At 43.7% G+C, this 23387-nt stretch overlaps 1 protein-coding gene across 4 annotated transcripts in view; it reads right to left on the reverse strand.

The window, feature by feature from the left end:
• Positions 1 to 23387, reverse strand: part of SIMC1 (SUMO interacting motifs containing 1) — a 138611-nt gene that overhangs the window by 16332 nt on the left and 98892 nt on the right. For 3 of the 4 annotated variants that reach the window (XM_073620540.1, XM_073620538.1, XM_073620537.1), the window contains one exon: positions 14144 to 14222. The exons of the other annotated variant lie outside the window; for it this stretch is intronic. In XM_073620540.1, coding sequence (XP_073476641.1) covers positions 14144 to 14222 — 79 coding nt within the window. The remainder of the gene's footprint in view (positions 1 to 14143; positions 14223 to 23387) is intronic. 4 annotated transcript variants of the gene reach the window in all.

Genomic DNA, 23387 nt, shown 5'->3' on the forward strand with positions numbered 1-23387 from the left:
TGCGCCATGGCGAACCAAGGCGAAATGGCGCACCATCATACAAATGAAAAACAGCCAGACACAAGCAAAAAAAAAAAAAAAAAAAAAAAAAAAAAAAACTTTGCAAACACCCACAGCTAGCCCAGAACTCCCCCATATGGTAATCACACACAGGTGTCCAGCCTTTAGCTAGCCTGACTGATTACAATCACTGGGACACCCCACAATAATAAAATAAAGGGATTTCACTTACCCGTCCAGGTGCAGGGCCACTTAGAAGCGGCGGGTTCCTGTCACTTGGACCCTCAAGGACTGGGTACCCTTTCATGTTTAGCGTCCACTCTTAGACCTGTACAGCACCCTGCAGGAAATGCCTTAGTGCTGTAGTGTCCAGGATTTCCACTCCTCAGGGTCCAGCACCCGGAGGCCACGTTATAGGCAAAGCCTTGCAGGATCTTGAGTCTACTTTGCGAGGCTCGGGTACCAGTTATCCAAGCATAAAAGCCTGTGTCAAATGGATCAGAACGGTCAATTCCTTGATTCATTTTTGGAACCATTTGTGGGACTAGAGACCTGGAGCTCAGAGAACGCAAACAAACCATGCCATCCACCTTTCAGACACTGGTAAAAAAAAACTTAAGTGCTTCCTGTATGGGAGGGGTTATATAGGAGATCACTTCCTGTCTGAAGACCTTTGGTCTACCAGTGTCCATTCACCTAATAATGAAGTATAACCCAGCAGGTAATGAATATATTAGCCTGACTGTGTCCCATGATGTATGAAAAAAGTAAAATATTTAGAATTGCTAGCATTTTGAAACCTTGAACATATTGAAAGAATAAATGTTAAATCAATGTTGCAAAAGTTAAAAAAGTAACATATAAAAACTGTGAGACTTATAATTGGAGTTCTGCAAAGATCTCGCACAACTCCAATTATATTACAATAGAGACTGTTCCAACGTTGATAAATAAAGTTTGTTCATTGTTTATCAATTGAGAAATACTTAATCATGTCTGGAACTCTGAAAGAGAAACTCTTAAATGAAAAGCAAGCGAAAGTCTCTCTCTCTCTCTCCTTTAAAGCAGCCACTTTCAGTACAGTCTGACCAAAACTAACAGCTGCCAAGACAGATACATAGACCAAGTATGACTATGAATATATGAACAGAATACAGAATACTAGGATGAATATAAGCCAGCTACTCAGTATGCTCCAAAATCCAAGTCTGTATATGCTACATGTTAAAAAACACAGTGGGTACAGCCAACGTGTTTTGGCTGTAGTGGCCTTCCTCATACAGGACAATGCTGATAACGACCCTTCTATCAGAACTGATCGCTACATAATAACTTTAAGGCAATGTCCCTGAAGGGGAGTTCTGCCCCCCGCCAGCAAAAAATGTAAAGTCAGCAGCTACACATACTGTATCTGCTGACTTTTAAATACACTTACCTGTCCTGGAATCCAGTGATGTTGGCACCCCAGCCAATGTTTCCATCGGCTCTTGGGTGCTGCTGCTGTCACCATTGTCTGTAAGGGAAATGTGCAGTGAAGCTTTGCAGCTTCACAGCTAGCTCCCTACTGCACATGCGAAGCACGCTGCGCTTTCTGAATGGCCCAGCGACGGGGGAAGCGTCGGATAAGCAGAGCTTCCATTTTTTCAGTGGAACTCCACTTTAATAGTCATAACACTGGCCCCCACTATAACCATGGGATTTAAACCGAATATTGGCAAACATGAGGAGAAAAAAAAAAGTACAACCCCTAGAAAGTATGAAGCAGTGCAAAAAACACAATCTCAGAAAGACACGCTCTGCCAGTACACAAATCTGCGCATAAAGAGCTCCCTCCCCAACCCTTCAGTCAGAGGCACAGAAGCCATGGTATGATTGGTTAGCCCACAGTAATGTAATTTAAACAAAGGTTGATGTCTCAACACCAATGGGGCCCCCTAACCGCAATTAGTTTGTTTTTTTATAATAAAGCAGTGGCAGTTAAGGCTAGTCACTATATACATTGATTTCCTCATCACAGCAACCCACAAAGTAATAAGGGAAGTGACATGTTTGTTTATGTAGAGGTCATAATTTTCTTTCAACCTGCAAAAATTCTGTTAACAAAAATACCCCATATACACAATCCTATACCCACAGTTGATCCAGGGAGGGAAAAAAACCCAATAAGGCATGATCCAACTCACTCCAGTTGGGGGGGAAAAAAAAAAATTCCTTCCTCATCAGCCAGGAGGCATTTGGGATATTCTCTGGATAAACAACCCCCTTAGTGTTACCATTACCTAAAACAAATATCCAGTTATATTTTGTGCATTTATTTACAAAACTGGCCATAAGTGAGTCTATTCCACATTTCTTAATGTGAAGGCTCTCCATATGAAAACCTTAGTTAGAATTACCGGTGAGGGTATTTCTTTCAGGACAACCTTGGAGAGTGTAGCCCCATCCATTTTCCAGGACACACAAGCAGCCTTTAAAATCCCTCCTCTTCCACCATGGCCTCAGTTATTGCGTGGCCTCCAACATGCTGGAAAACAAAGCACAGAAACCACCATGACAGATACTTTAGGACACTTAAGACAACAGGGAGGGTAGTAACAGCTGTCCTGAAAGGCTATTAGAAATACCGTCAACGGTAAGTCTAAGTTTTTCTCAAATTGCCTTTCAGGACAGTCGAGAAATTTACCCTAGGGTGGGACTACTGCCTGCAGCACCTTCCTGCCTTAGGCCTAAATCTGCAGATGACAGCAGGTCCAATCTATAGTGCCGGAGGTACGTAGAGAAATTGGACCAAGTTACAGCCTTGCACCAGCCCTTTCGGCCCAGGAAACTGCCGTTGATCTTGTAGAGTGGGCAGCAATACTTGAAGGGGGTACTTCCCCCTTAACCTTGTAGGCTTCTATGATTGCCCATTTAAGCCACTCTTAGTGTGCGCTTAGCTTTTTCTCCTTAGCGGGATCCCAAAAAGATTATAAAAAAAGGTGCATTTGACTTCAACATTTTAGTCACGGTTAGGTACTGCAATAGACATCTTACATCCAGTGTATGGAAAGCTTCCTCTTGAATTGGCTGAAGCCAAAGCTAAGGTGTGTAATACTATCTCCTGTGAACGATAAAACAGTCTGGCAACCTTAGGCAGGATTGCTGGGTCGGTTTGAAAGATTACCTAATCTTGAAAAATTATTAGAGGGTTCCGTGGCCACCAAAGCCTGAAGCTTGCTGATCCTTTTGGGTTGACGTGATGGCCACTAAAAAAACAAACAAAAAAAAAGTGTCCATCTGTGATAGACCCTTGTCTCTTAGGAGATCCTCCTCAAAAACCAGGCTGTCAATTGTAGACGATCAGTTCAGTCCCCTGTGTTAGGAGATCCTTTCTGGATGGCAGTTTCCAGGGGGTTTTGCGGCTAGATTTAGCAGCGTTGCAAACCAGGGCCTCTTCAGCCAGAAGGGGGTGACCAGGATCAAGTTTGGCTTTGACCTAAACTCATTGCTTTATCCGTAAAAAAAAAAAAAAAAAATAGATTTCCACAGTTTTGCTTCAAATGGACATCAATATTGTTATGGCCTTGTTCGATTTATATGAATTTGGTTTGGGACAAGAGAGACACACACACACACACACACACACACACACACACACACACACACACACACACACACACACACACACACACACACACACACACACACACGCGATTTTGCACTATTTAATGGTCACTGAATTAAAAATTGTGTTTATCAGAGTATTTTAATTTTTTCTTTTATTTGCCATGTATTGAGGTGGTTATGTGTGCTGCCTCCAACACTTATAGGGGCAATGCGTATGTATGCATATATACTGCTCAAAAAATAAAAATTCAAGAAACACTTTGAAAACACATCAGCTCTCAATGGGGAAAAATATCATGTTGGATATCTACACCGATATGGACTGGGTAATGTGTTGGGAACAAAAAGGATGCGACATTGTTTGATGGAAATGAAAAATTATCAACCTACAGAGGGCTAAACGCAAAGACAACACGAAAACCGAAGTGAGAAAATGATGCAGTAGGCTAGACAATTTTGCTGAAATTTCATAGCAACTCAAAAAAAAAATAAAAAATAAAGTGTACTTCGTGTGTATGGCCCCTACGTGCTTGTATGCATTCCTGACGTCAGGGCATGCTCCTAATGAGACGGATGGTGTCCTGGGGTATTCCCATCCAGATCTGAACCAGGGCTTTACTGAGCTCCTGAACAGACTGAGGTGCAACCTGGTAGCGTCAGTCAGATGGACCCAAACAACGTCCCAGAGGTGTTCTATTGGATTTAGGTCAGGTGAGCGTGGGGTCAGTCAATGGTTTCAATTCCTTCATCCTCAGGACCCACTGTGCCAGCATAGGGTCTGACAATGGCTCCAAGAATTTAATCTCAAAACCCAATGGCAGTCAGAGTGCCAGTGTCTAGCCTGTAGAGGTCTGTGCATCCCTCCATGGGATATACCTCCCTAGACCATCACTGACCCACCAAACTGGTCATGCTGAATGATGTTACAGGCAGCATAACATGCCCAACGGCTTCTCCAGACCCTTTCACGTCTGTTACATGTGCTTAGATTGAACCTGCCCTAATCTGTGAAAAGCACAGGATGCCAGTGGCAGACCTGTCAATTCTGCTGTTCAATGGAAAATGCCAATTGAGCACCACCATCATTAAGTCTGTTTGATCAGAGACATTCACACCAGTGGTCTTCTGGAGGTCATTTTATAGGGCTCTGGCAGTGCTCATCCTGTTCCTCCTTGCATAAAGGGCAGATACCGGTCCTGATGGGTTAAGGACCTACTACGGCCCTGTTCAGCTCTGATAGAGTAACTGCCTGTCTCCTGGAATCTCCTCCATGCTCTTGAGACTGTGCTGGGAGACACAGCAAACCTTCTGGCAATGGCACATATTGATCTGCCATCCTGGAGGAGTTGGACTACCTGTGCAACCTCTATAGGGTCCAGGTATTGCCTCATGCTACCAGTGGTGACACTGATCCTAGCCAAATGTAAAACTAGTGAAAAAAAGTCAGAAAAGATGAGTAGGGCAAACAAAAAAATATCTGTGGCTTCCACCCGTAAAACAATTCCTGTTTTGGAGTTAGCCTTTGTTGCCCATCTAGTGCACCTGTTCAGTTCATGAACACCAAAAGCAGCTGAAACAAACCACCTCTGCTATTTAAACTGACCAGATCACTATCCTAGGAGTTTGACTTGATACTATGCTGAGTAAAAAGAGTTAGGCTAGGTTTCCACTAGTGCGACTTTTCATGCGACTTGGGACTGAAGTGTCGCATGACAAATTGTATCCCATGATTTCCAATGAGTATCGTTCATATCTGTGCGACTTCAAGTCGCAGCGACTTCAAAGTAGTCCCTGCACTACTTTGGTCCCACTTTGATGCGACTTGAGGTCCATAGATACAGGCATTGCTTCAAATCGCGGTAAAAAGTCGCGGTAAAATCGCGGTAAAAAATTGCGGCAAAAGCGCGCGACTTTGGGGACGCAATAGTGGAAACATAGCCTTACTATCATTTTTTTGAGCTATGCATGCAAGTCAGTCATTAGTCATTCAAGTTTCACTTTAATGGTATGCTGCTGCCACCTGGGGGGGGGGTAATAGTTTTAATTACATCTAATTTCAGTAATTCCTCCCCTTTGTGTAATTTTTTTTGTAAGCTTCTGTATTGTTCCTACAAGGCACAATGAGACTAGGACAATTACCATATTATATGGTTTGCTTCAACCTTCTGCATGTGGTAAGGATATCCATGGATGCCAAGTATTTTGCAAATTCATCTACTTGATGAAGATTGTCTGAAGGCCTGGGACTGAGGTCTCAGGGAGGGATAGTCATATTACAACATCTGGCGTCACAATATTATGCATTTAATTGAATCTCGTTGTGGGCTGCCTATTTGAGCGTTAGGTAAACAAGTTGGCATACTACACTCCAAGGGCATTGCAGTCAGTCATTTTACAGATAAGCCTCACTTTCAATACTTTGGAAAAAAAAAAAAAAAAAAAAGGAGGTAAAAGCTCAAGTGGAGGAAAGGTATAGAAGAGAACATACTAGTCCCACAGCTCTACAATGTGAGCTGAGATAATGGAAAACATCCAAATGTGGAATCCTATCGCTCCAGGCTGGTCCGTTCACATTAGCCCCAAACTTATCTCCAGCTGTAGGTGATTGTCCAGTTCAAAGCCAAAATACTAGTGAAAGGATGGATGACCACACTTTAAAATTGCAGAAGATCCAAAGTTTGCGTGTAGAAAAATGAATCATAAAAACATTTTCACAGCTCCGTAAAGACAAGTACAGGCCTTAACACATTTTACACTAGAAAGCGCTTAATCATGGTTATGGGCGATATCTTTTGGGTGAAGTTCAGCTTTAAGGTCACAAAGAGATAAAGGGGCCCACATAGGCAAAAAATAGGATTTTTATTACAGCTTACCTGTAAAATCCTTTACTTGGAGTACATCATGGGACACAGAGCCTTAAGTAATTACTTAATGGGTTATGGGCCACCTTCAGGTGTTGACACTGGTATACCCAATCAAGGAAGTTCACCCCCTATATAACCCCTCCTCCCAGGAGCACATCAATTTTTGTAGCAAAGCAATGTACTTAAATTCCAAAAGAGGGGAGGGACCTCTGTGTCCCATGATGTACTCCAAGAAAAGGATTTTACAGGTAAGCTGTAATAAAAATCCTATTTTCTTTATCGTACATCATGGGACACAGAGCCTTAAGTAATTACTTAATGGGACGTCCCATAGCAATGCTACTTGAGGCGAGGGAGACACAACCCGTAGGGTACCCCCAGACATGAGGACTTAAACTGCTGCCTGCAGCATACTGCGCCCAAAGACGATATCCTCATACCTTCTTACATCAACCGAATAACATTTTTGTGACCGTAAGCACTGAAGACCAAGTTGCAGCCTTACAGATCTGAGCCATGGAGGCCTGGTGACACACTGCCCAAGAAGCACTAACCGCCCTGGTAGAGTGCATCTTAACTTGAAACGGGGGAAATCGTACCCCTTGTATCATAAGTTTTGAATTATAACTTGCCGAATCCACTTAGCGACAGTGGATTTCGGCACTGCCTGTCCTTTCTTAGGACCCTCAGGCAGACTAAATAAGACGTCAGTTTTAAGAATCTGAGCAGTTGGCTTTAAATAGATTCACTGCTCTCACCACATCAAAACAATGTAGTGACCTTTCTTCCCTAAAACATGGTTTTGGAAAACGATAGCAGGCCAATATCTTGGTTCAGGTGAAAACCTGAAACAACTTTTGGCAAAAGCCTGGACGAGGGGCAACACCACTCTGTCCTCACGAATAATCAAATATGGCTCTTTACAAGAAAGAGCAGCCAATTCAAAAACCCTCCTTGCTAAGGATACAGCAACCAAAAACACCAGCTTCCTTGTCTGAAGGACTAAGGGAATATGCTGTATCGGTTCAAATGGATGTTTTTGTAACACTGACAAAACTAAGTTAAAGTTCCAAGGGCTTAAAGGTGATTTAACAGGCGGATTAATCCGCATCACCCCTTGCATAAAACCCTGGACTAAGAATGCCTAGCAAGCAGTCTTTGAAATAAAATCAATAAGGCCGAGACTTGGCCCTTAATCATTCTCAGGGCCAACTTCATCTCTACGCCTAACAGTAGAAAGGCAAGAGTTCTGTCCATGGTATACAGTGGGGACGGGAAGTATTCAGACCCTCTTAAATTTTTCACTTTGTTATATTGCAGCCATTTGCTAAAATCATTTAAGTTTTTTTTCCTCATTAATGTACACACAGCACCCGTTATTGACAGAAAACACAGAATTGACATTTTTGCAGATTTATTAAAAAAGAAAAACTGAAATATCACATGGTCCTAAGTATTCAGACCCTTTGCTGTGACACTCATATTTAACTCAGGTGGTGTCAGTTTCTTCTGATCATCCTTGAGATGGTTCTACACCTTCATTTGAGTCCAGCTGTGTTTGATTATACTGATTGGAATTTATTAGGAAAGCCACCCACCTGTCTATACGAGACCTTACAGCTCACAGTGCATGTCAGAGCAAATGAGAATCATGAGGTCAAGAGGAACTGCCTGAAGAGCTCAGAGACAGAATTGTGGCAAGGCACAGATCTGGCCAAGGTTACAAAAAAAAATTCTGCTGCACTTCAGGTTCCTAAGAGCACAGTGGCCTCCATAATCCTTAAATGGAAGACATTTGGGACAACCAGAACCCTTCCTAGAGCTGGCCGTCCGGCCAAACTGAGCCATTGGGGGAGAAGAGCCTTGGTGAGAGAGGAAAAGAAGAACCCAAAGATCACTGTGGCTGAGCTCCAGAGATGCAGTCGGTAGATGGGAGAAAGTTGTAGAAAGTCAACCATCACTGCAGCCCTCCACCAGTCGGGGCTTTATGGCAGTGGCCTGACAGAAGCCTTTCCTCAGTGCAAGACACATGAAAGCCTGCATGGAGTTTGCTAAAAAAAAAAAAAACCTGAAGGACTCCAAGATGGTGAGAAATAAGATTCTCTGGTCTGATGAGCCCAAGATAAAACTTTTTGGCCTTAATTCTAAGTGGTATGTGTGGAGAAAACTAGGCACTGCTCATCACCTGTCCAATACAGTCCCAACAGTAAAGCATGGTGGTGGCAGCATAATGCTGTGGGGTTGTTTCTCAGCTGCAGGGACAGGACGACTGGTTGCAATTGAGGGAAAGATGAATGCAGCCAAGTACAGGGATATCCTGGACGAAATCCTTCTCCAGAGTGCTCAGGACCTCAGACTGGGCGGAAGGTTTACCTTCCAACAAGACAATGACCCTAAGCACACAGCTAAAATAACAAAGGAGTGGCTTCACAACAACTCCGTGACTGTTCTTGAATGGCCCAGTAAGAGCCCTGACTTAAACCCAATTGAGGTCTGGAGACACCTAAAAATGGCTGTCCACCAACGTTTACCATCCAACCTGACAGAACTGGAGAGGATCTGCAAGGAGAAATGACAGAGGATCCCCAAATACAGGTGTGAAAAACTTGTTGCATCTTTCCCAAAAAGACTCATGGCTGTATTAAATCAAAAGGGTGCTTCTACTAAATACTGAGCAAAGGGTCTGAATACTTAGGACCATGTGATAGGAGTTTCTTTAATAAATCTGCAAAAATGTCAACAATTCTGTATTTTTGTCAATATGGGGTGCTGTGTGTACATTGAGGAAAAAAAAAAAAAAAAAAAAAAAAAAAACTTAAAATGATTTTAGCAAATGGCTGCAATATAACAAAGAGTGAAAAATTTAAAGGGGTCTGAATACTTTCCATCCCCACTTCATCTCCGAGGGTGCTAACCCCTGGATTCACACCAGAAAACATAAGCCTTTCAGACTCTATAATGTCTAGTTCTGGAAGTTGGTTTTCTTGTATTAGTAGAGATAATGGACCCGGAAAGCCCACATTTCCTCAGAATGTGGGTTTCAATAGCCAGGCCATTCAATTTAGTGTCCGTAAAGTAGGATGGAATTATCAGCCCCTGTGAGAGCAGGTCTGGCCTTAATGGAAGGGACCATGGATCCTCCACTACCATTTTTACGATTTCTGCATACCATGACCTTCTGGGCCATGCTGGTGCTGCCAGAATTACTGGTTTTCTTTCCAGCTTGATCCTGCAAAGAAGAAGACAAGGCAGCAATTGAATAGGGGAAATGCATAGATCAGTGAGAACTGATCCCACAGTATCGCCAACGCATCTGTTCTGCATGCAAATGGATCCTTTGTTCTGGACACAAAGTTGCCTGTTAAACTGGACGCTAGAAGATCTACGTCCTGAGTCCCCCATCTTTGACAAACAGCCCGAAAATGTCGGGGTGAAGAGACCCTTCCTCTGGGAATAATCTGCTGGTGGCACAAGTAGTCCGCCTGCCAATTCTCTATTCCTGGAATGAAGACTGCCGATGGGCAGAAAGAAATATTCCGTGCCTAAGTTAGAATATGGTTCACCTCTCTCTGCGCTGAGAGACTCTTGTGCCCCCTTGGTGATTGATAGAGGCCACAGCTGTGGCATTGTTGATTGGATCCTGACAGGACAATCCCTTAACCTGGAAGTCCAGGCTTTCAGAGCCAGACGCACTGCCCGAATCTCTAGGATGTTGATGGGCAAGGTTCTATCGGTTCTTGGACAGTTGTCTTTCTAGTACTGCTCCCCTGAAAGGCTGGCAACTGTAATTACCACTTTCCAGATAACTGGTCTGAAGAATTTTCCTCTTAGAAGATTCTTTAGTAACCATCAATTGTAGATTTGGGACACCCTTGGGGACAGCCACATTGGCAAGTCCAAAGCTTGGATCGTTTTGTTCCAAGCAGACAGAATACAGTTCGCAACAGTCTCAAATGGAACTTGGCATAGGGAACTGCTTTGAATGAAGCCATCTTTCCTAACAACCTTATGCAAAGGCGAATGGAGGGATCTCCTTTTGACCTGACCCTCCGCACCAACTCTTATGGCGTGGTCTTTTGCTTGGGGCAAGAAAACCCTTCTTCTGGGCTGTATCTATGATCAGACCCAAATATTCCAGCTTTTTAAGCGGTTTTACCGCAACCCGGACTTTTCCCGGTAACTGGTTGTAATGCGTACACCTTGCTCCAAACAGATTGGTCTATTAGCAATAGATCGTCTAGGTATGCCAAGACTGTTTATGCTGTTCTACTTTGAACCCCAAAAACCTTTGGTGAGCGAGAAATATAGGGACATGTAGATATGCATCCCTGATGCTGATAGACGCCAGAAGTTTTCCTCCTTGAAGGATAGAAACTACTGACCTGATCGACTCCATAGAAAGGAGCGGATCTTCAGGACCTGATTTAGATTCTATAGATCTAGAATGGATCTGTTAAATTTCTGCGTGGATCTATACATGTACAGGAAACGCATAAAAAAAGGCTGTTAAGGTTTTAAAGGAACCTAAGAAGAAACAGAACTATCAGCTGACTCTGCTAGAGGTAGCTTGAAAGGCACGAACCATCTGTAAGAGATTTGTACCAGCAATCTCTCAGACTGAGGCTGAAAAAGGTTCAACTCCAATTGTTTTCTCCCTGATCACCTGAGGGTAACCCCTCATCCTCTACCCACTGTTTCCTTGATAAGGGGTCTAAGGTGGGGAAGGGGGGGGATCTAACATGCTTCCTATCCTTTTGGATAGCAGATGCGATTAAAGTCGTTAATTTTCCTTCTAGGCCCTGCAGGGCGGAGGAAAAAAGCATTTTCAATCATGTATAGTGCTGAAATGTTTTCTGTGCCTGGGCCTGACCCTGAGGCTTCCGTCTAGAGTCTGACTGTGGAAGCCGTCGCCACTGCCCAGAGGCGGATGCCCTAGGCGCAGGAGAAAAAAAAAAGTCAGTACAAATGAAGGATGTTTATACGTTTTTTTGACTGGCAAAAGAGTATTCTTACAACTAGAAATTGTTTGGATATATTTATCCAAGTCATCCCCAAATAGTCGCTCCCCATGAAAAGGGAAACTAGTCAAAGCTTTTTACAAGCTGCTTCAGCTGACCAATCTTAACCACAGGGTCCTACACATGTGTATTAGCACAAGCGCAAGGCGGGACACCTGGTTAAGTGTCTTTCATGGAGCCTATGGCAAAACATAGCGCTTTTGGTAGTTCGGCCAACTCACGGGACTGTTGTGCAGGGACCTCCTTAAGGGCTTCTTTGAACTGGTGTCTTAGGGACTGACAGATGCCCATTGCAGCAACTGCAGGCTGAGAAACGGCTCCTGCCAAGGAAAAAGAGGATTTTAACAGAAATTCCGACTCTTTATCTGTTGGATCTTTAAGCATTTGTGCATTGTCTACTGGACAGTTACATTTTTATTGATGCTGGAAATCGCATAGTCAACTGCTGGTACTTTCCATTTCTTTATGAATTTCTCCTCCATGGGATAGAGAACTGAAAATCTCTTTGGGAGGGAGAAAAATGCTTATCCAGGCGATCCCATTCAGCATAAATAAGCTTCTCTAGTAATGCATGTACCAGAAACGCATGAAAAGGTTGTAAGGGTTTTAAAGAACCCAAGGAGGAGACCGAATTTTCAACTGACTGTTAGGGGCAGCATGAAAGTAGAAAGAACCATCTCCGTAAGATTTTGTACCATCAATCTCTGATTGCGAGGTTGTAAAAGGTTCATCTGTTTCCTCTGCAGAGGAATAATCAGCTTGTCTTTCTACTCAATCGCTTGAGGGTAATAACTCATCCTGTGCCCACTGTTCCCTTGGTAAAGGGTTTGTGGTGGGGGAAGGATCTAGCACGCTTTCTATCCACTTGGGAAGATGAGATTAAAGGCGCTAATATTCCTTCTAAGCCTTGCAGGGCAGAAGAAAATGCATCTTCAGTCACGTATACAGGGGCTGAAGCGTGAGAAGCAGTTGACCCATCAATAGGTTCCAATGACTCACCCTGGCTTGCCATGTCTGGTATCTCCAGAAAAGATGACAGTGTGGAGGCATGCTGGAGATCCCAGCGCCTGAGGGTGGAATTTTTGGTACCCTTGTGGTAGATCTGGAAGTCAAAAATGCTAAGCACAAAAGCAGAGGCACTTTTAAGAATATACTATTGCTGAGTAATAATCACCCCACCATAGACAAATCACTCAAAAACTTTGGGTGAAGGGCCCACTCACCCGCATTCAGCTGACAGCTGAGAAAATACACCTGTCAATGTTCCACCCTGGAGATGGAAAGGCAGAACATGAAGATATCTGCAGCAGACAAGGTCAGGTCCACTTCCTCTTGAGCAGCACAACTTCTTGTTCCTCCTTAAATGGGCGACGTATGCCACAACTGTGGACTGCACTCTGAAGGCAAGCAGACCAATGCTGAAGCACCAGCCCACCCCCCTGAAGTATGAGGATGTTGATCGTAACCTCTGTTCTTGCAACAACCTAGTTCCCTGAAACGAGTGGTTTTCCAGAACAACTCCCCAGCCTTTCAAGCTGGCATCTGCTTTCAAACTCTTCCAAGGCATCACAAGGCAACATTTTCTGACATCTGCATGGAAACACATTATTCCAGAGCCGACCTGGTCTTGAGTCAGATGCATGGGTAAAAGCCAAGGACTGATGACATTTGTCCCAAGCTGACAGCATATGGAGTTGAAATGCCCTGGAGTGAAAGAGCATACCGAACGACTTCATACGGCAGCCAACATCTTCACAACTACCCTCATGCAAACACAAATCAAAGGACTCTTGCACTCTAAGGGATTCTATCTGAAAGTGTAGTGACAGATATTTCGGTTGCAAAATTAAACACACACACAAACAAAACACCTTGGACTCTGCGGAATCCAGGACTGAACCCAAATACTCCAGATATTACATCCAAAGCTGACTTCTGAAAGTTCAGTACCCAACCAAATTTTCCAGGACCTGCAGAGTTTGAGACATTTGATGAAAAACCAAATGGCAATGCCACAAAATGAGAGGTGGCCCTCTACTGCAAACTGCATAAACCTTTGGGGATGCTGGGAAAAAAAAAAAAAAAAAAAAAAAATCAGGTTGCACCAGTCTGGTCCAATGGCATCAGACTGGAAAGGTCATGTTTTTCAAATGCCACTATGGCAGTATAGCGAGCCATCTGCTTAAAACTAAAGGACACACCACCCAGCACATGGGGGCACCACTGGTAGGACATTCATCATCTGGCTGCAGGACCATGTCAGCCCCAAAATTCACTTATCACGGTGGGTACACATGAAAGGGCCTTCATGGACAGGGACTTGCTAGCAGAGGGATCACCGCTCTGGACCGGAGCATCCCCCTGTGATTGCCATTAGGCACTAAACCCTGTGAGAAGCAATTTTACAGGTGTTTTCTCAGCTCTTCCACAGTGAAGTCTGGGCTACTGTCCCCTCTGGTCTCCAGGCAACAGATCTGGAGAATGCCCTGCCAGTACCCCAACAAAGGTGTACAGAACAGACAACCTGCAAGAACAAAAACTGTCTAGTGAAGGACACACACACACACACACACACACACACACACACACACACACACACACACGTATTTTTAAATACATCTCAGAAAGAAAAAAGTAATTCCAGGCTGTATGTACCTGTGGTTATCTTCTGCAGACTAAGAAACAGGAGAATGATATGATGCAAAATTTCATCCCATCGCTGCCACTCTGGGCCCTATAGGAGAGACAAATCTCAATATCTCAAAGTTTACTAAAATAAATATGGACAAAAATCTCTCCACACACTTTTTATAATCTGATTGCCAGTATACCCTCTAGAGCAGGGATATGCAATTAGCAGACCTCCAGTTGTTGCAGAACTACAAGTCCCATGAGGCATAGCAAGACTGACAACCACAAGCATGACACCCAGAGGCAGAGGCATGATGGGACTTGTAGTTTTGCAACAGCTGGAGGTCCGCTAATTGCATATCCCTGCTCTAGAGTATGTGCAATTAGTATGGAATGGTAAAAAAAAAAAAAAAAAAACACTAAAAGTAATCTTTATAGATCTGAAGTAATGCTGGCCATACACAGTTAAAAAAATCATACGAAAAAGCGTTTGATACGCTTGATAGTTCGACTTTCAAAAACAGGCAAAATTTTGATTTTCAAAATGCTAATTTTTTTTTTGGCAAAAAAGGCAAATTTCTTTATCGTACATCACGGGACACAGAGCACCATAATAATGACTATGTGGGGTATACGCTTACCTTTAGGTGATTGGACACTGGCAACCAATGGTTAGACGGTTCCTCCCATATAACACCTACTATACCGGAAGTACCTCAGTTTTTTCGCCAGTGTCTTGAAGGTGATGGTCATGGCTGTTGAAGCTCTTCAAATTTCTTCAAAAAATGTCCCACTGACGTTATAATCGGATCCATTCGGATGGCTAAAGTGGATGGTACCTGAACCTCAGTTCAAGAACGAGGCATTGCTTGTAATGTGTCCTATATAGGCGCTGGACCCTTGTTAAGTTGGTATTCCTGGTCAATCTTGCCCAAGGTAAACCAGAAAGGGTGCTTTACAGGTCCAGGGGTGTGGACCCAGTCCCTGAAGGTCCTTAGAGGCGCTACCCGCTGTAATGGGGGAAGATTGGGCTTAGTAAGACAGGCCCTGCTGCTTGGGATGGCAAGTACTCCCTTTGGGAAATAGAGATATATATAGATATAGATATTTCCCTTTGAAACTGCTGGTAAAGTTGAGCCTGTGTCTGGAATTACAGATGGCCGGTTTGGCACGCATTTTTTGAATACTGGCGTGAGCTAGTGTGCACATGCCGCCGTGTGTGCCGCTGCTGTGCGTGTCGCAGATGCGCCGCGTGCGCTGTTCGGTGGGCGTGCCGCTGGTCACTGATGTGGGCTTGAATGGAGGGGAAGATTTGGATGCCGCACACCGGATGTAGTCAAAAAACTTCACTTTATTGAAAAAATGGGATCATCAAAACAACAAGACTGTCATGCAGAAAGTACAGATAAGCTGACGTGTTTCGCACTCAGGACTGAGTGCTTACTCATAGCTAACAAATATTAAAAAGACAAACTCTTATATAGCTCAATGGAGTATCACATGATTGCCCAATTAGATGGTCATTGAGTCTCAGCTGGAAGCCAATTTAATGAGGTCTCGGCATCTGCTGGCTATTTGGTGTGTTAACTGGTTGAGAAATGTTTTCAAAACCGTGACATGTAAATAGATGACAAAGAATGTGAAAAAAGATGTGTATATGTACATGTGTAGGCAAAAATATATGTATGTATAAATAAACGTGTGTGTATATATAATAATAAATGTACTTCTATAACGTGTATATATAAAAAGTGATAAATATCAAAAAGAAAGAAATTACTGTTAGGTGAAAGGGAAAAAATGTGTAAAAAATTTCTCATTAAAAAAAGAGAAAATATATTGATAAAAATATTCAGACAACGTGCAAAGTAAGTGTGAAAAGTGAATGTAATGAAACTATATGTGAACAAAATATATAAATATGATGAAACTCTCTATAATATGCCGGTGAAGTGGATGAGGTTCTCTATAATAAGCCGGAATAATACAGGTGAAATATAGAGCAATGTGACCTGAAATAATGCGTGATATGCCCGCGGTTGATAACAAGGTACATATAGGGCCCTATAATAGAAATAAACTGTGGGATTCAAAGACATAAAATCACGCTGATAAGGGTTGCCCTGATCTGGTCAAATGGCAGTGATATATGCAGGGTCCCAGTAGACTGACTTGTAACGTAGTGATTCTAAATGATGAGCCTGGCCGAGAGCAGGGTGTGTGTAAAATTTCAGGAATGAAGCAGCGGTGTTCAAGGTGATAGAACGCCGCTAGTCTGTGTCACAATAAATGTCTAGATGGAATTATAGTGATGGTAATAAAGTTGGTAGAGGTCTCGGCCAGTATCCAAGTTTAAGGGATCACAAAAAGGGACAAATGAAAAGCAAGTAAAATACTATAGGCTGGGATACGAAGACATAAAATCACGCTGATCAGGGTTGCCCTGATCTGGTCAAATGGCAGTGATATATGCAGGGTCCCAGTAGACTGACTTGTAGCGTAGTAATTCTAAATGATGAGCCTGACCGTGAGCAGGGTGTGTGTGGAATTTCAGGAATGAAGCAGCGGTGTTCAAAATAGTAGAGCGCCGCTAATCTATATCACACTAAATGTTTAGATGGAATTATAATGATGGTAATAAAGTTGGGGGTGGTCTCGGCCAGTCACCCGAGTTTAAGGGGTCACAAAAAAGAACAAATCAAAAACAAGTAAGGTACTACAGGCTGGACGAGAATGTTACCAGACTGAGATTGTAAAAATTATCCGGACAGACAATTAAGTTAAAATATGTTAGTATGTGATCCGTCTCGGGTGGCTCATATAAAAGCATGTCTCAGTATATGTGCGTCAGCAAATGCCAAGACCTCCAAACAAAACATATTGGAATAATACATCTTATGAGTCCACTAATACAATGCTCATATATTAACACCGGCAAGTGAAACAGATGAAAACAGGCATATAATGATCGGCGTGAATCCAATCTATGAAGACGATGAGAAGAAATGTTATAATGCTGCATTCTAAAAGAGAAACAACTACATATTCATATTGCAACATTACACTCGCAAAATAAACACTGAACACAAACGATACAATGTATGTCAGCTTATGTACATATAAATAAGCTTAATATATCTGAATTATGATCCCAAGGTGTCCAAAAAAATATGTATATGGACAACAAGGTGTACAAAATGTGAACGAATGAAAGTAAATAAAATGAATAAAATAAAATAAGGTAAAAAAAAAAAATGTGAAAACATATTGCGTAAAAACCTAATATATATATCAGGTGTTTCCTACACAACTAGGAAGATGTATAGGACAATGAAAGTTTCCATATATATCTATGTGATGAAAAATGAGCTAAAATAAAAGTAATAATTATGAAATAAAATTGTGAACCTCATGATACAAATCATGAATAATTATCAAAAGAAAACGATGAAAAAGGTAGATATAATAACACAAAAATGTGTGGAAAACAAAATAGAATAAAACTATTTATCTCAATATTGTCGCGATATGCATCCTCAAGTAAAATTAACTTGTACTTTGGTCAGGTATATAAAACACCCGAACATGATGGAGATCGCAAAACAATAAAAGATATTGTATATTGCTATTATTAATGTAACCTTTTGCAAACATCTATTCTTGGCCATGGTTCCCTGGAAATTCCTGCTCTGCCATAGTTTTTTTTACCTTATTTTATTTTATTCATTTTCATTCGTTCACATTTTGTACACCTTGTTGTCCATATACATTTTTTTTGGACACCTTGGGATCATAATTCAGATATATTAAGCTTATTTATATGTACATAAGCTGACATACATTGTATCGTTTGTGTTCAGTGTTTATTTTGCGAGTGTAATGTTGCAATATGAATATGTAGTTGTTTCTCTTTAGAATGCAGCATTATAACATTTCTTCTCATCGTCTTCATAGATTGGATTCACGCCGATCATTATATGCCTGTTTTCATCTGTTTCACTTGCCGGTGTTAATATATGAGCATTGTATTAGTGGACTCATAAGATGTATTATTCCAATATGTTTTGTTTGGAGGTCTTGGCATTTGCTGACACACATATACTGAGACATGCTTTTATATGAGCCACCCGAGACGGATCACATACTAACATATTTTAACTTAATTGTCTGTCCGGATAATTTTTACAAACTCAGTCTGGTAACATTCTCGTCCAGCCTGTAGTACCTTACTTGTTTTTGATTTGTTCTTTTTTGTGACCCCTTAAACTCGGGTGACTGGCCGAGACCACCCCCAACTTTATTACCATCATTATAATTCCATCTAAACATTTAGTGTGATATAGATTAGCGGCGCTCTACTATTTTGAACACCGCTGCTTCATTCCTGAAATTCCACACACACCCTGCTCACGGTCAGGCTCATCATTTAGAATTACTACGCTACAAGTCAGTCTACTGGGACCCTGCATATATCACTGCCATTTGACCAGATCAGGGCAACCCTGATCAGCGTGATTTTATGTCTTCGTATCCCAGCCTATAGTATTTTACTTGCTTTTCATTTGTCCCTTTTTGTGATCCCTTAAACTTGGATACTGGCCGAGACCTCTACCAACTTTATTACCATCACTATAATTCCATCTAGACATTTATTGTGACACAGACTAGCGGCGTTCTATCACCTTGAACACCGCTGCTTCATTCCTGAAATTTTACACACACCCTGCTCTCGGCCAGGCTCATCATTTAGAATCACTACGTTACAAGTCAGTCTACTGGGACCCTGCATATATCACTGCCATTTGACCAGATCAGGGCAACCCTTATCAGCGTGATTTTATGTCTTTGAATCCCACAGTTTATTTCTATTATTATAGGGCCCTATATGTACCTTGTTATCAACCGCGGGCATATCACGCATTATTTCAGGTCACATTGCTCTATATTTCACCTGTATTATTCCGGCTTATTATAGAGAACCTCATCCACTTCACCGGCATATTATAGAGAGTTTCATCATATTTATATATTTTGTTCACATATAGTTTCATTACATTCACTTTTCACACTTACTTTGCACGTTGTCTGAATATTTTTATCAATATATTTTCTCTTTTTTTAATGAGAAATTTTTTACACATTTTTTCCCTTTCACCTAACAGTAATTTCTTTCTTTTTGATATTTATCACTTTTTATATATACACGTTATAGAAGTACATTTATTATTATATATACACACACACACACACGTTTATTTATACATACATATATTTTTGCCTACACATGTACATATACACATCTTTTTTCACATTCTTTGTCATCTATTTACATGTCACGGTTTTGAAAACATTTCTCAACCAGTTAACACACCAAATAGCCAGCAGATGCCGAGACCTCATTAAATTGGCTTCCAGCTGAGACTCAATGACCATCTAATTGGGCAATCATGTGATACTCCATTGAGCTATATAAGAGTTTGTCTTTTTAATATTTGTTAGCTATGAGTAAGCACTCAGTCCTGAGTGCGAAACACGTCAGCTTATCTGTACTTTCTGCATGACAGTCTTGTTATTTTGATGATCCCATTTTTTCAATAAAGTGAAGTTTTTTTACTACATCCGGTCTGCGGCATCCAAATCTTCCCCTCCATTCAAGCCTGCTTTGCTTAGCATTCAGCCAGCACCTGGAGCTCTTCTGCTCTGAAACTTCTACTTACACCTGGGTCAGTGTCAGCCTGAGCGGTGGAAACACTTTCTTTGCTGGTCACTGATGTGCACGCCAGGAGCTCCATACCTATAAGCATTAGATTGAGAGTGAGCGCGCGCAACACAGAGCGATAGTTGGGCACGTGAGTCTGGTGGTCTTGGACACAGTGGTGACAGGTTAAAGGCTGGTTATAGTTTGTGGGGAGCACTCCTTTTCTTCCTCATGTGTAAGCAATGTGTTCCAGAAAACAAGGTATAGGGAACAAGGCTAGCACAGAGGTAAGAGTACCTCCTTTAAAAATAGGAGACCAACCCCATGCTGAAGCAGCCTCAGTTTCTCCTGAAAGACCTGTGGCATCTGGCCTGGCTGAGCCATTGCATTTGTCAGGCATAGTGGCCACTACCAATATATCTGCCTCGGCTTATGTTACAAAGGAGGATTTGGCATCTGCCTTAGCAGGCCTTGAGGGCAAAATAGCTGGTATGATTGCCTCTAACGCGGGGGGGAGGAAGCGTAATAGATCTCCCTCCCCTGAGCCTGGGCCAAGTGGAGAGTCACTAGAACACCAGGACCCTTATAGCCACATGGGTCCAGGTGATCTGGAACCATAATGGGCAGAGGATTTGGAAGAGGTGGTCATAAAGGACCCAGAGGAAGGAGAGGCTGAAGAATCCTCAGCTGAGGACTCTGGCTCTGAAGAGCCAATTTCAGCCTCCCATGCCCAAAAATTGTTTATCCAATCTCTAATTGAGATGGTACGAATTGGGTTTAAGTTACCCCCGGTTCAGGAGTCTGCACTCTCCTGTTCTACTTTGGGATCTTTGCGACCTCAGCAAATTTCCCAAGCATTCCCTTTGCATATGTTACTGGAGCAGGTGGTTTACACGGACTGGGAGCACCCTGACAGGATATACTTACCTCCAAAAAGGTTTTCTATCTTATATCTTATGGAGGAGAAGTTCAGTGAGAAATGGAGCATACCGTTGGTGGACGCTGCCATATAAACGAAAGTTTAACCTGTCCAGTGGATAATGCCCATGTATTCAAGGATCCGGCTGATAAGAAGCTAGAGTTCTTATTAAAGGCCTCCTTTTCAGTGGCTGGTGCAGCAGTTCAGCCAGCAGTTGCAGCTATTAGGATTTGCCAATCCTTAAAGGATCGCTTTAAAAGGTTGGTAAAGAGGGGGGCGTGACCGAATGGAGATCTGAGCAGACGTGCCTGGGGTGAGCTCCTCCAGGCATAGAGCACACCTGGAGATATACTCACCCACGGACCAGCGCTGACCCTGCTTGAGCCCCAGACAGTCACACAGACAAGGAGGGAGCCGTTTGGGACCGAGATCGCGGCGTTCGTGACGATCGTGGAGCTCCGGGCCGACTGCTAGGAAAGGCCGCGGCTCCGGTCTACTCACGGGTAACGGCGGCCATCTTGCTTCACCCAGAGGCCGTGCCGGCCCTGTCTCCGGCCCCTACACATGCCCTACCTCCTGCACAATCATTGGGGACATTCAGCCTGCTACTGGGGGCCTGTGATCGCCTCTGTACCGCTCTAGGAGGCCTGCCAGAGGGATCTGGTAAGTGACGGTGGCCATTTTGCTACACCCGGCGGCCTATTCATCTCTCTTGGGCCCAATCTGAACACCCACCACCCCCAGGAATACCTTGGCCTGGCCAATTGAGACCCCTGACTGGGATATTTAGTGAACATTCACCCCAGCATGTACTCACGGTGCTGCCCTGGCTCCAGAGACTGAATGTGGCGGCCATCTTGCTACACCCCGGCAGTCTCCTGTCTCCTCTGGGCCTAATCTTAGCCTTACCCACCCCCTGGGGGCACCCTGATCTGACAGGCTGTGACCCTAGACAGGGACACTAGCAAGCATCTACCCCCATAAGTACACGAACTGTCACCACGGCCCTGAACACGAGTGGCTGCCATCTTGCTCTGCCCAAGCTGCGGTATCTACATACGCTCCTGGTATTCTTACCCCTCTGAGCCTGGATCGCTCCCTGCACAGCCACAAGAGAAGCCCAACAGGGTCGGCGCCCACCAGTGGCCCCCCATCCATACAACTTTGCAGAGAAGCAAGACAGACCATGTATGGCTAAGCAATGAGCTGCTGAGCTCCGTAACTGCCCGTAGCTGACAGGCTATTCTTCAGTCGTCGCACATCTTTGAAAAGCATGTCCACACACAGTGCTCGATCTACTGAGTCCACGGACCTGCAACAGGGCACAATCCAACGATACCTGCTCCGCACATCTCAGTCTGATTACCGCACTCCCAAAGACAAGATGGCGTCCGCTCGAAACCCGGGGAAGGGTAAGCCTCCTCCTCCCACTCAGCCGGCGCCAGACAGCAGCGAGGATTCGGATGACCCTCCCGTCCTGCACTCGGACCCATCAGATGTGGCGTCCAGGTCTGGGACCCCTGCTGCCCCTCTTTTGGACACGGGTCCTAGAGATGTTGCCCCTCAGGCTTCAGGAGGATCGAATAGATCTGAGGCCTCGACCCTTCTGGCGGCCTTCAGAGCGGAGTTTGAGTCCTGGGCGATCAAAATGGAGACCTCACTCCACAAAGACCTCCAGGCCCTCCAACAGCAGGTCTCGACTAATAAGACCACAGTGTCTGCCCTAACTGACATTCAATCTGATCATGCAGCCCGCATTACGTCCCTTGAGCGGGCCTCCAGGGAGCACTTACACCGTATACGACAACATCAATTGCACATAGAAGACGGAGAAAATAGGAGCCGCAGGAATATACGGTTACAGGGCATACCGGAGGCCACAGTGGGTACAGACTTAAAACCTTCCGTCATTGCCATCCTCAACATAGTCCTGGGCAGAGAGGTTTCATTTCCCATTGAACTAGACCAGGTGCACAGAGTGGGGGGGCCGAGGAGAGAACAAAGTGACCGCCCACGCGATGTCCTCTGCAGGGTTCATTATTACACCCTTAAAGAAGAACTTATGCACAAGGCATGGCGTTTGGGTCCCATGGACTTTGATGGTTCTGCTATCCACTTATACCCAGACCTCTCTCGCAACACTCTCCACATGTGCCGAATGGTCCACCCACTACTAGATCTGATACGTCAAGCCGGAGCAACTTATACGTGGGGACACCCCTTCAGTATTAAGGTGACCAGAGCTGAGCACAAATTTACCCTCTCCGACCCAGATCAACTCCCAGCCTTTCAGCTTTCTGGAACAAGACCCAATTGAGGTACCGAACTGGCTGGACCCACCGGATGACCGCATTAGGGTGCAAATACGGGACCCTCTCCCACAACGACGCAGGCAACCGAGGTCCAGATCACATTCTATAGGCCCCAGAATACGTCGGCCTACCTCCCCAGAAGCTTAAGGTACCTCTAAGACGTTACATGAAGCCATTTCAACGTTTCCCACATGACTAGCACCCTCTCAGTGCGCTGCTCATCTCTTGTCTCCTGATCAGGTTGAGGTTTGGAGTCCCCACTACCCCTTTACAGAATTTTTTGGGGTTTTTTTTGTTTTTCCCTTTTTACATTTTTCCTCCTTTGTTCCACCTGATTTC

The sequence above is a fragment of the Aquarana catesbeiana genome, linkage group LG03 (assembly GCF_042186555.1).
Source record: "Aquarana catesbeiana isolate 2022-GZ linkage group LG03, ASM4218655v1, whole genome shotgun sequence".
NCBI lineage: Eukaryota > Metazoa > Chordata > Amphibia > Anura > Ranidae > Aquarana > Aquarana catesbeiana.